Here is a 14,556-nt window from a genome sequence, read left to right as displayed (position 1 = left end):
AGGTGTTTTGAGTTAATTAGCTGATTAGATTGTGGCACCAGGTGTCTTCAATATTGAACCTTTTCACAATATTCAAATTTTCTGAGATACTGAATTTGGGGTTTTCATTAGTTGTCAGTTATAATCATCAAAATTAAAAGAAAAACACTTAAAATATATCAGTCTGTGTGGAATGAATGTATACATTATTCAAGTTTCACTTTTTGAATGGAATTACTGATATAAATAAACTTTTTGATGATATTCAAATTTTATGACCAGCACCTGTAGAATTTTGAAGGACAATTTTATATTGACAGACACTTACTATGGTTGGCCTATAGGGGCAGTTTGACGTAGTCATGTTGCGTTGGGATTGATCCAAACACCTGCGCGTTCACGTAACTCTTAAAGGAAAAGCCATGTCTTTCTCATCATTGATCCTGTTTTCTTGGACGGTAAAGTACAAAAGTACACTGGATATTTAGATACAGTTTGATAACTTTCCTGTTAAAGTGTATGTAGAGAGTTGGAAAAGCATGGTAATGTTATGACTATGACAGAGACCCATGTCTATGTAAAATGCCGTGACGGTGGTGCATTCCTTTGAAAAAACACATTTGTTGCTGTACTGTACTGAATTGTTTTTTTCGAAAACAACACTGCTGACAATATCCCTTGGATTAATATAACTGAATTTTGTAATTGTATTGTTTAGGAACTTTGCAATTGTTGCACTGTAATGGTTAGGGATTAGCTAGTTCCTTATTGTTAGCTGGCTTCGGTTGGTTATTAGCTGGCTCCAGTTAGCTGTATGCTTGCTCCAGTCAAGTGTTTGTCAGTTCTGGGTAGCACTTTGCTAAATTGCTGAGCCATGTGCTATTTGTGTTAACATGAAGGTAATTTGTTAAACTATCACTATCTAGCCTACTTTATAAATAATCTTTTCAATGTGTATATATTACTAATAGTTTATATTACTTGTCTTAGTCTGTTGTTCATGCAAAGAACTAGGTACTGTACATAAAAAATTACAGTACAAACTGTGTGTTCTTGCAAAAAAGACATGAGCTTATGTCCTGTGTCAACATGAACAATTGACACTACACTGTGTTATTTAATGCATTTGTAAACCATTAATAAAGTAAGGGTTATCACTGTTAACCGTTTGATCGTTTGATCGTTCATGTCTTGTTTATCATTGTTCATTCAAGGTAACTACTGCATTTGTTAATGGTTGTTCATGTACACTAATCAGAAAGTGTAACCAAAGTAGTTTTTATTTTGCAAAAACAATAGAGGACATTTCTTGCTTTTGTTAAGTTATTTAAAAGCATTTGACAGATTTAATTACATCTTCATGACAGTATTTGACAAAATTAATCAGTCCAAATTGTACCACTGTACTTGAGGCCAAGAAAAATATTCATGACACTGTTATGAATGCTTTTGACAGTGTTATAACACATCATGACATCTTTATGACAAGTCCAAATTGTACCACTTTACTTCAGGTCAAGAAAAATATTCATGACACTGTTATGAAAGCATTTGGCTGTGTTAAAATACTTAATGACATCTTTATGACAAGTCCAAATTGTACCACTGTAGTTGAGGTCATAGAAAATATTCATGACACAATTATAATTGTCTCAATTAAACCAAGACATTGTCTCGATTAAACCAATGTCAAAACCAACCACATATGACAATTGTATTTAATGCTAACACAAAGCTAAATAGTTTCTTCAATGCCTGATTGATAATCAGGCCTGCTATGACATGTTTATGACAGGTTATGTTTCTGACTAACTGCGCCACAGCATGGTTTGGTGGTTGCTCCGTAGCCGCCTGGAAGGCCCTGAAACGGGTGGTGGAAACTGCCCAGCACATCACTGGTACCCAGCTCAAGGCCATCGAAGACCTCCAGCACAATCGGTGTCTGCACATCATCAGGGACCCTTCACATCACTGCCACAAACGGTTTGCCCTCCTTCCATCAGACAGGTGGTACATGTCTCTTCATTCCAACACAAGAAAGGAACACTTTCTTTCCATCTGCTGTAACCCTGCTGAACTAGGTAACCCATCACTATCCATATCCATCCTTTGTACTACTGGACTCTGACACTGCCTTGCAAAGTCTGTACTTGTTCAATTACAATAAAGTTGAATCTAATCTAATGTTGTTGTGGTTAATGTCAAGTTGTCATTACGAAGACATTGACTGGTAATGTTGTCTCAGTTAATGTCAAGTTGTCATAACAAAGACATTGACAGGTTGTGTTGACTCAGTTAATGTCAAGTTGTCATAACAAAGACATTGACAGGTTGCGTTGACTCAGTTAATGTCAAGTTGTCATAACAAAGACATCCTACAAAATGACAATCAACCGAATGACACCTAATGACAAAATTCATAAACGTTCATAATGATTCCTTTATGTGTCATGTCATGGCTATGACAGTATCATGACTATGTCATGTCACTCTTATGCACACCCCTTCAAATAAAGTGTTACCGTTAAGTCAATAGCTCCTTGATCACATGACCTAGATCAGTAGTATTAAAATCTAGTCCTCGAAGCTAGTTCCATTCAATTTTTTCATTGCTACCTTCTAATCAGGCACTTATTTTTTACCTTGGACACCAGGTGGGAGCAATTAATGTTTAGGTAGAACAGAAAACCAGCAGGCTCCGGACCTCATAGGGTAAGATTTGAATACCCCTGACCTAGATGCTTCAAATCACTGTTCTGTTCTTCAGAAGGAAGGGTCAGACATTATACCAGGGATATCCAAACAGTTCAACGGAGTGCCGAGTGTCTGCAGGTTTTCGCTCTCACCTTGTACTTGATTGACTAATCAGGTTACTAATTGGTTAGTTTCTACCCTCACCTGGTTGTTTAGGTGTGAACTGGGAACCAATTTATGGAAAACCAAAAACCTGCAGACACTCGGCCCTCCGTAGAACTGTTTGGACACCCCTGCATTACACAGGCTTTGGTTTCCAGATTAGCCCCTTACCCAATTTTAGATAAATATTTGAAACTTTAAAATGTCAATAGCTTTCTCAGCATGTGACTGAGACATATCATTTTGATACTCGATTATTCCATACATAGAGCAGCATGTTGAACAGCTTTTATTTTCCCCAAATAATTCCAGATTTTTGTAAAAATGTATATGTGACAAAATCGCTTTGAAGTTCAATAGCTCCCTGATCACATGATCTAGATGCTTCAAATCACTGGTCTGTTCTTCAAAGGGAAGGGTCACACATTGAACAGCCTTTTGTTTCCCAGTTAAGCACGTACACATTTTAGAGAAGTATTTAAAACCACATTTTCAATAGCTTCCTCAGAATGCACATATTGTTTTGATGGGGTAGTACACAATGCTGTACAGGATCTTCAGTATCTTGGCAATTTCACGAATAGACTGACGGGTTTCAGAAGAAAGTTCTTTGTTTCTGTTGTGGTGATAATTCAATTGATTAGAACTGTTTAGGAAGTAGGTAAAGAGACAAAATTCTCTGGGCACAATTAGCAGTATATTTGTAGAGAGGTATCAAAGCTTACAGAGCAATCCGTGAAACATCTCTAAAGTTACACAGAACAATCAAAAGTACTTATACAGTAAAAGGGGTGTGGTAAGATACTGCACAGTGGTCCTGTGTCAAAAATACATGTTCCCTTTGTTCCGTCAATACCTAGGTTTTACCCAAAAGGGCAGGCTGTCCCCCCCCCTTACCCCAGGGAACTAATGACACTGTAGGCAACCTCTTCCACATATCATCTGGACAAAGAACAGATAGTTTAAATAGATAAACAGATTGACAGATTAACGGAGGACCCAATAATCTACTGATACGATTAAATTATGACCATAAACAGACACCAGATCCCCCTCTCACAGGGCATAGAATTAGGGGGGGACAGGGGGGTCATGACCCTCCCCCCCAATATTACAGACAGGTCAATGTGACCCCCCCTAGAAATGAGTGAAAATCCTGGGTTAAATTGATCCTGTCCCCCCAATATACAATACAAACCTACGCTGTTGCCCCTCTCCCACATTCCTTTTCTTATCTAAACATGGGGAATTCATACGATTTCATGAACCCGATACATAAACCAGTAATTCCTATATACATTTATAGAATTAAGAATACATCAGTTCAAGAATTTCCACGACATTGGCCATTTTGAGCCTGTAATCAAACCTACAAACGCTGTTGCTCCAGATACTGAACTAGTCTAAAAAAGGACAGTTTTATTGGTTCTTTAATCAGCAACAGTTTTAAACTTTCAACAGTTTTCACCTTTGCTAACATAATATCAAAAGGGTTTCCTAATGATCAATCAGCCTTTTAAAAGTTGGATTAGAAAACACAACATGCCATTGGAATTTAGGACTGATGGTTGCTGATTATGTGCCTCTACGCCTATGTAGATATTCTATTGAAAATCAGACATTTCCAGCTTAAATATTCATTGACAACATTAAGAAGGTCTGCACTGTATTTCTGATCAATTTGATGTTATTATATGGACAAAACAAGGACATTTCCAACTAACCCCAAATGTTTGAACAGTAGTGTATGTAGTTTTAGAAAGACTGAAAAACTGAAGGCTGTGCAACATGCAGCTCTACGAAGGAAATAATTTACCATTCAAATGATACGTCACATGTTGAGAAAGCTGTTGACATTTTTAAGTTTCAAATACTTCTCAAAAAATGTGTTGGTGCTTAATTGGGAAACCAAAGCCTGTGCAATGTGTGACCCTTCCCTCTGAAGAATGAAATAGTGATATGAAGCTTCTAGATCATGTGATCAGGAAGCCTGTATTTCAAATTATTTCCTATATAAAGTGAGGGAAAACATTCTCTCATCCCCTGCTGATTTTTGTAACTTTTGCCCACTGACAAAGATATAATTTTAATGGTAGGTTTATTTGAACAGTGAGAGACAGAATAACAACAAAAAATCCAGAAAAACGCATGTCAAAAATGTTATAAATTGATTATAAATTGATCACGTTGTTATGCCATGAAATTAAATAGCTTTGGCAGACTCGCTAGCATTTGCTCAATTCCTATGACTATTCCAGTAAGTTAGTATGTACTGGTAAAGCCTATTAGTGGCTAATAAGCTGTTCAAACTGCCAGTGGCAAAAAGTAACAGGTCATAGATGCTATTTGTGGTGTAGGTAAACTTAGTAAGAAACGTTAGTCAGTTTAACTATCAATATCATTCCCGAATAGCCAGTTAGCTGTTAAAACGGCCAGTGGCGAAAATAGCATCTGTTCATAGACACAAGGGGCTATATTGATACCTGGGGAACATAGACCTCTGTGGTGTAGTGGTTGGTAAGACAGCCTTTCAAGTGTGCGATCCGGGTTCAAATCTCAAGAAGGCTATAATTTCTATTGCGGTCTGGCTGAACTGGGCTTGCCTGGTTTCTTGTTCTACTACTTATTTATGGTCGTTTGAAATAGCGTTTGTTTGGTAATGTGTGGCACTATACAATTTGACTGACAGCATTTCAAGTATTTTAGAAATATCTAAAAACAAATACATAACTCAGTTATTTGTGTATGGCTATATACAAAAATTAGCAACAACAAAAACAGATCAGTATCAGCCGATACAGCAAAGAAACAATCAGCTTGGCTTTAAAAAACCTGATCAGTGCATCCCAAATTATAAGAATATCTTTTTAAATATTAAAATGGTATAGAGTTTCGATAGACCATATTTTTCAAAATGTACGTAAGTACACAGAGCAGCCCCTACTTTATAAGCTGTTTGTGTAGTCTATATTTTGCTGTATCCCCCTCCTCTGTTAGTATGAATATATTTTCTGAAATGTTTATATACTTCCCACAGTTGTGTTCAAAAGTTTGTGTTGTGTTAAAAGATTAAGAGACCACTGCAACTTTATCTTTCCTTTCCAAATTTTTTGAAAAGGATGGTTTTGTGTGAGGAACAGAAGGGTTAAAATTAAGAGACCACTGCAAACTGAACGCTTCTGTTCCTAACTCACAACTTTCCTTTTCAACTTTTTTGGAAAGGAAAGAAAAAGGTGCAGTGGTCTCTTAATTTATTCCGGAGCTGTATGTACCATTTGTAAAGAAAACATGAGTGAGCAGGCAAAACACGTCTTTTGTTTCTTATGGGATTCACATTCATCTATAGGCCATAACAGAATGTCCCAATCATAAAACAAAACATGACAACAAAGATTTTTTTTTAACTGACCCTTGTTCAAATGTCTGCATACCCTTAGTTCTTAATACTGTGTATTGCCCCCTTGAGCATCAATGACAGCGTGCAGTCTTTTGAAATAATTGTCTATGAGGCCCCAGATATTTGCAGGTGGTATAGCTGCCCATTCTTCCTGGCAAAATGCCTCCAGTCTTACATGAACCGCACGTTTGAGATCTCCCCAGAGTGACTTGATGATATTAAGGTCAGGATAGTGAGACCACTCCAGAACCTTCTCCTTTTTCTGCTGTAAGGATCATCTTGGATCATCTTGGCCTTGTGCTTAGGGTCATTGTCTTGCTGGAACGTCTAAGAGCGTCCCATGCACATTTTCCGTGCAGAAGAATCAAATTGTCTGCCAGTATGTTCTGATAACATGCTGCATTCATCTTGCCATCAATATGCCTTTAGAGCTCACACACACCCAGAACATGAGTGAGTCACCATCATGCTTTACAGTGGGGATGGTATTCTGTTCACTATAAGCCTTGTTCACAATAGGCCTCTCCAAACATAGCACTTGTGGTTGTGACCATAAAGCTCTATTTTGGTCTCATCTCTCCACATTACAGTGTGCCAGAGGCTCTGAGATGTGTCAATGTGTTGTCGGGCATATTGTAACTGAGCTTTTTTGTGGCATTGGCACAGGAAAGACTTCATTCTGGTAATTCGACCAAGTATCGTCATATTGTGCTCCATGAAACAACCACCTCATCTTTTTCCAGAGCAGCCTGTATTTCTCCTGAGGTTAACTATGGGTTTTTCTTTGTATCCCGAACAATTCTTCTGGCAGTTTTGGCTGAAATCTTTCTTGGTGTACCTGACCTTGGCTTGGTATCAAGAGATCCCCGAATTGTCCACTTCTTAATAAATGATTGAACAGTACTGACTGACATTTGCAAGGCTTTGGATATCTTTTTATATGGTTTTCCATCTTTATAAAGTTCCATTATCTTGTTACGCAGGTCTTTTAACAGTTCTTTTCTGCTCTCCATGGCTCAGTATCTAGCCTGCTCAGTGCATCCACGTGAGAGCTAACAAACTCATTGACTATTTATACACAGACACTAATTGCAATTTAAAAGCCACAGGTTTGGGAAATGCACCTTTAATTGCCATTGTCACCTGTGTGTGTCACATTGTGTGTCTGTAACAAGGCCAAACATTCAAGGTTATGTAAACTTTTGCTCAGGGCCATTTGGATGATTTCTGTCATTATTATTATTTAAAAAGGAGCCAAGCAACAATGTGATAATAAATGGCTTCATATGATCACTATCCTTAAATAAAATACAATTCTTTTTGCATTTGCATGATCAGTCATTTTTTCAATATCCATGCCAAAATTTCACAATTTCTGCCAGGGTATGCAAACCTTTGAGCACAACTGTATGTATACTTGTGTTTAAATAGGAAGTAGGAACAGTCTTTCTTTCTCGACCTTGAGAGAAAAATACTCCCTCGATTACACTCAATGGTTTCTCACAAATAAATTATAAATTTTAGAATCACCTGCAAAATGGCCTAATACTATAAGAATCAGATGATGCCACTATCCATTTCAGCTTACAAAACAGTTTAAACGAATATGTAAGAATAGAAATATTGGAACATATACTATGAATTATGAAATAATTTTACAAATAAAATGTTGGTCTATTGCTAAATGCAGTGAGATTGTAAACCACTAGGACACGCTTAAGACTATTATTTTATGACCTCCATGGTCTGACACCTAACACCTGTCTCCGATCAGTGAATGTGCTCTTATGTTGACTATTATCAATGCACATTCTATAATAAATGAAATATAGAAATATAACCCCTTAATAATATGTGAATAATTTAAAACCTATTTTCAATAGAAAACAGTACAAAGACAACATTTTATATGTTGAAACTGTTATTGCTTTAAGGGGCAAGAAAAAACAACAGTTGTGTAATGCTAAAAAGATCCTTGTAGAACATCTCACAGCTAATTGGAGCAGGTCAGTAATATGATTGTGTATAAAAACAACTCCCAAAGAAGAAGAGTCTTTCAGTAGTAAGGATGGGAAGGGGTTGGCCACTCTGTGAAAGATTGCACAGGCAAATAGTGCAACACTTAAGAATAACATTTCTCAATGTAAAATTGCAAAGAATTTGGGGATCTCATCATCTAAGGTACATAATATTATCCGGAGAAATCTCTGAACGCAAGGAACAAGGCTGTAAACCAATTTTGGATGGCCGTGATCTTCAGGCCCTCAGGAGGCATTGCATTTAAAAAAGGCACAACTCTGTAGTGGAAATCACTGCATGGGCTCAGAAACACTTCCGAAAACCACTGTCAGTGAACACAGTACGTCGATGCATCCAAGAATGCTAGTTAAAACTCTACCATGCAAAGAAGCATCCCCAAATGCTGGGTTTATCCTTTGTGATGCTTTGCCAGGCCTTTACTGCAGCTGTTGTCAGTTGTTTGTTCATGGGTCTTTCTGCCTTAAGTTTTGTCTTCAGCAAGTGAAATGCATGTTGGATCGGGTTGAGATCAGGTGATTGACTTGGCCATTGCAGAATATTCCACTTCTTTGTCTTAAAAACTCCTGGGTTGCTTTTGCAGTTTGCTTTGGGTCATTTTCCACCTGTTAAGTGAAGCGCCATTCAATCAACTTTGCTGAATTTGGCTGAATCTAAGAAGACAATATATACCTATACACTTCAGAATTAATCTGGTTGCTTCTGTCATCTGTCACATCATCAATAAACGCTAGTGACCCAGTGCCATTGGAAGCCATACTTTGCCATGCCATCACAATGCCTACAGTACGATCATCCACCACTGTTGTCGTCTGTGGATGTCCTGGCCTTTTTGTGTTGCAGAGTTCACCAGTACGTTCTTTTTTTCTCAGATTGTACTAAACTGTTGATTTGGTCACTCCTAATGTTCCTGCTATCTGTCTGATGGATTGTTTTTTTTGCAGCCACAGGATGGCCTATTTCACTTGCATTGAGAGCTCCTTTCACCGCATGTTGTGGGTTCACAGCAACAGCTTACAAATGTGAATGCCAAACCTGGAATCTACTCCAGACGTTTTACCTGCTTAATTGATGAAGAAATAATGAAGGAATAGCCCAAACTTGTCTATGAAACAGCTTTTGAGTCAATTGTCCAATTACTTTTGGTCCCTTGAAAAAGAGGGGCTATTATTAAAGAGCTGTAATTCCTAAACCCTTCCTCCAATTTGGATGTGAATTAAAGCTGATAGATGGCACTTTAAGCCCATATTCATTATTTTACTGTAACTTGAATATATGTTGATAAACAGCCAATATTACAAATCTTGTGCCAGTTGTGACGGTAATTCCATGTATCGACACTCGGAGTAAGGAACACAGAAACAAAGTTCTCTTTGTACATTCGAACAGTTTTTTTTAACTATTATGCACATATGAGAGACGCGTCAACCGCTTACACACACATAATCATCTGAGGAGTCTCTAACTCCTTACATGAACAATCCGTATTTATTACATAGAAAAGGGGTGTGTTAAGATGCTGCCATCTGTTTACCCCAAAGGGCGGGCTGTCCCCCCACCTTATCCTTCTCAACCCCTGAGGAGACACAATGTCTGGATAGTCAACAGAGACACTAAAGGGTTATACAGATTTACGAGTACCCCTCTAATCCACCCGTGCCGGTCAAGGATGTCTCCTATTCAAACACCAGACCCCTCTCGGTATCTTTAACTAGTAACTCATTCATACATGTATATGACGACAAAGAATACATCCTTCTTCTAGGCAGAAATACCTAATAATCCTCTGATATTATACAGACATGTGTGTCACAATCAAAGTACAGATTTACATACCAGCCAATAGAAAGACAGACATTTCTCAAATGCACCTTAGTTCAAAATTTCCATAACACAGTGTCCAATTATTTCCAGACCTAGCTGTATATAAACAAGTTCCAGAAACACTGCCACCTTCTCTGGGCCCGAGATCATTTAAGATGGACTGAGGCAAAGTGGAAATGCCTACTTCCTACCTCCTGTGGTCTGACTAATCAAAATGTGAAATTATTTTTGGGAGACATGGACGCCGCATCTTACGTGCTAAGGAGGAGATCGACCATCCAACCATTTTTATCAGATCAAATATCTGGTGCATTATTAAACGAAAAATACAGCAAAGTAGACCCAGACCCAGAACTGTAGAGCAGCTGAAATCCTATCCCAACAAGAATGGTAAAATATGTCACTTTCAAAACTATAGCAATTGGTCTCCGCAGTTCACAAATGCTTACAGAGAACTGTTAAAAAAAAGCATGCAACACAGTGGTAAACATGCCCCTGTTCAAACTTTTTTGAAATGTGTTCCTGGCATCAAATTCAAAATGGGCACGTATTTCTTCCAAAAACCATAACATTTCTCAGTTTCAACATTTGATATGCTGTCTTTGTACGATTTTCAATTAAATATAGGGATAAAGGATCTATGTCATGGTTTGGTGGGTGGCAGAAGTAAGTGCAGGCAGGGTTGTGGTTCAAAAGGCCAAAAAGGCAGATTTAATTGAGCCAACAGTCAAAAAACAAATAAAGGAATGGTGCACAAACATACAGCATCCTATGGACTAACAATAACCGACATCACAAGGAAAACAAGGGCAACTTAAATAGGGTCCCCAATCAGAGGCAGCGCAGGCCAGCTGCTTTTGATTGGGGACTCCTGACACTGAACACAGAGATGCCTAGATGCATCTATTCCCTGCCATGTCCTGACTATGGCCCCCAGCCCAGTGTAGAGATGGCTATGGGCATCCTCATAGCCAGGACAACATTGTTTTTTATTTGCATTTTACGCAGCATCCTAACTTTTTTGGAAACAGGGTTGTATTTTCTGAAAAAAAAGTATTGTTTTTAGTATTCAACTGTGTATTCATTTATATCATACGTTGTGAATCCACAGAAATATTTGTCTGGGAATATTACATTGCTACATATAAGAATAACTGTCTTGAAGTTCAGTGATTCTGTCTCACATCAGAGTGATGACCCTTCTTACTATGTTATGACACCAATCTGACGTGAGACAACTGTCTACATCTCTGTATTGTAAAATGTTTCCAGAACTCTTATTAAACATCAGTTATTTAAGTCATCATGTCTTGTTATATTAGTGGGTTTCATAATCACATCTCTATAATATTGTATTGAAGAGACTGGAGACAATAGTTTGTCCAACCATTTATCTAGAATGTTCTCTGTCATAAACATTACCCAACATGCACAGCGACTACATCTACGGTAAGTTACAAGTTACACAATGTATAACCTGAATATAAAGCATGTCCAGTACTCAACATGACAAGTAATGACTGATCCATTTTCTCTCTTATTGTCCACAGCCTTCCACTCACTGAAACACACATGCACAGCAGTCTCCGGTGATACTCACTTGCCAGAGTTCACTGCGTTAGGTCTGCTAGACAATGTCCAGTTTGCCTACTTTGACAGCCACGCCAAGATTGCAATCCCAAAAACTGAATGGATTAAAAAAGAAGGATCATACTACTGGGACAGTCTGACTCAGATTGCTATTGATGCACATCAAAGGCTGAAATTCTACCTTCAAAGAACAAAGGATGTATTCAACCAATCCATGTCTACAGGTGTGTGCACACAGACGGTCAAACACATTGTCTGTGCTCTTTTTCCACAAACAAATGTATTGTAATGTACTCAAATGAAATTGCCAATAGATTAATCCCTCATTGGCCAGATGTATATAATGCAGGATACACTGAAATCTGCTTCTGTTTCATTGTGGACGTGTGTGTGTTGATGTGTGGTTGTGTATCTGGTTAACTGGATGATATCCAAGTTTTTGTATATATGATCAATCATCAGAAATACTTCTCCAATTTATGTCACACCTTGCCGTGTTTTGATTAACTAAAATCAAATGATGACACATAATATAACCTTTTATGGAAAAAAACTTCAAATAGTTGTTGTTTCAGGCTCTTGTATTATATACTTAGTATATACTGTATATAATCTATAGTAAAAATATATAGATTACACTGTGTGCAAAAGGCTGGGGAAAAGGTTAATTTCAGACTTATAAGGAGGAATAGACGTTTGCAATCTCACCCATCTGCAAGGAGACAAGTTTGTCGGTTCTACTTATGTTTTGAAGATGATCTTCCTACTCATGTAAAACTGGGATACATTAAACACAGTGGCCCTCATTCATGAAACCTTCTCAGAAAAGACTTCAGATTCAAATGTTGGGAGAGACAAAATCAGTGCAGTTACGAAACACTTTTGCGACTTTAAAAGAGCAAGCTCTGCCATCATTTGGGTAACTGCTTGACCCAGAACCATTGGTTTATTTATCCTTTCACTAGTCAGTTTAAGACCTGTTAGGTAATCAAGGTGCCAGCCACCTAAATTATAATGACCATTTATGATCTCCAAGTATGTCGATACGGCCTGAGTGGCTTCGGAAAAGCAAGGCAAAGCAAGTTTATTTGTCATTATATACACAAAGACATTTCAAACGTTACAAACACATGAACAACAGAAATAAGAGAGAAAATGCATAATAAAGTGAAATAAATTCATAATACAATAATAGCCAACGGTAAATGATACAATATTGTGGTACGTTTGTATGTGTTATATACCTCATCATCTTATTTCATATTACCTATCATTATAATTGTGGTTGTTGTCACTAGTCGGGGCTGTTACGATTGTTGGTTTTCGTGATAATTATAGTCTTATTGCGAATCAAGCATGACATTGGTTTTTGATCTTGGTTTACACAGTCTCCGACCAGAGTTTGATCGTAATGATATGACAAAGATAATATTGATGAATAACAGCTCTGTCTGTGAAATGATCATACAAAAATGTTAAGATCAAATTAGATCGTAAGCACGTTTCATGAATGAGGGCCAATGAGAGCTTTTGTGAAAATGCTGCTACGGTCCAGACAGAGCTAAATATACACTATATGGCCAAAAGTATGTGGACAACCCAATTCATTATTGTGTTCAGGTGTTTCAGCCCAACCCACTCTCTTCCTTTTGCGTACATATAACACGGGTTCACACAATGTCGTGCTATGCATACTCCAAATTCCTTTTTTGCATGCAGTTGAGACACAATCTCCTACCATTAATAATAATGGCCAATAAAATCGTTTCATTGACACGCACCAACTGAAACCTTTTTGACGTCACCATCATTGAGGAACGGATTTTCCGAAGATTGACTAATCGTTTATAAGCCGTAGATTTACTTTTTTCTTGAAAGAACGTCAAAAGGTAAAGGTAAAACTTTAATATCGCATTTATTCACCATAGTTCTTAATGGGAGGAGATCGCGTCTGCCCTGCACGCAAAAAAGGACTTTGGTGTATGCATAGCACGAAATTGTGAAGTTTGAACCCGTATTATATGTACGCAAAGGGAAGAGAGTGGGTTGTTCAGCCACACCTATTGCTCACAAGTGAAAAAAATGCAGCACATAGTTATGAAATCTCCATTGGCAAGCGTCGACTGGAGTGGTGTAGTGTTGCTTGGAGTCTGGAGCATTAGAAACGTGTTCTTTTGAGTGATTAATCACGCCTCACTGTCTGGAAGTCTAATGGATGATTCTGGGCATGGCGGATGCCGTGGATATCGCTACCTACTGGAATGCATAGTGCCTACTGTAAAGTTTGGTGGAGGAGGGATAATGGTCTGGGGCAGTGTTTCAAGGTTTGGGCTAGGCCCTTTAGTTCCAGTGAAGGATTATCTTTATGCTACCGGATACCAAGACATTTTAGATAATTAGGTGCTTCCAACTTTGTGGCAACAGTTTGGGGAAAGACATTTCCTCTTCCAGCATGACTGTGCCCCTGTGCACAAAGCGGGGTCCGTAAAGACATGGCTCTACGAGGTTGGTGTGGAGAAACTTGAGTGGCCCCTCATGGAAAACTCATGCAAAACAAAACATGGCAACAAAGAAAAAAACGAACTGACCCCTGTTCAAAAGTCTGCATACCCTTAGTTCTTAATACTGTGTATTGCCCCATTTATCATCAATGACAGCGAGCAGTCTTTTGAAATAGTTGTCTATGAGGTCCCAAATTCTTGCAGATGGTATAGCTGCCCATTCATCTTGGCAAAATGCCTCCAGGTCGTGCAATGTCTTTGGTCATCTTGCATGAACCGCACGTTTGAGATCTCCCCAGAGTGGCTCAATGATATTAAGGTCAGGAGACTGTGATGGCCACTCCAGAACCTTCACCTTTTTCTGCTGTAACC

The 14,556-nt window shown here is 38.2% G+C and overlaps 2 protein-coding genes across 2 annotated transcripts in view; both read left to right on the top strand.

The window, feature by feature from the left end:
• Positions 1–14,556, top strand: part of LOC114828690 (BOLA class I histocompatibility antigen, alpha chain BL3-7-like) — a 593,411-nt gene that overhangs the window by 213,322 nt on the left and 365,533 nt on the right. The gene's annotated exons all lie outside the window — the stretch shown is intronic.
• The window catches only part of LOC106023756 (BOLA class I histocompatibility antigen, alpha chain BL3-7-like), a 29,935-nt gene that overhangs the window by 6,048 nt on the left and 9,331 nt on the right, over positions 1–14,556 (top strand). Inside the window, exon 2 of the mRNA XM_034294689.1 lies at positions 11,644–11,907. Within this exon, the coding sequence (XP_034150580.1) occupies positions 11,644–11,907 (264 nt within the window). The remainder of the gene's footprint in view (positions 1–11,643; positions 11,908–14,556) is intronic.

The sequence above is a fragment of the Esox lucius genome, chromosome 10 (assembly GCF_011004845.1).
Source record: "Esox lucius isolate fEsoLuc1 chromosome 10, fEsoLuc1.pri, whole genome shotgun sequence".
Lineage (NCBI taxonomy): Eukaryota > Metazoa > Chordata > Actinopteri > Esociformes > Esocidae > Esox > Esox lucius.
Note: the sequence above shows the minus strand (reverse complement) of the source record. Positions and strands in the feature narration are given on the sequence as shown.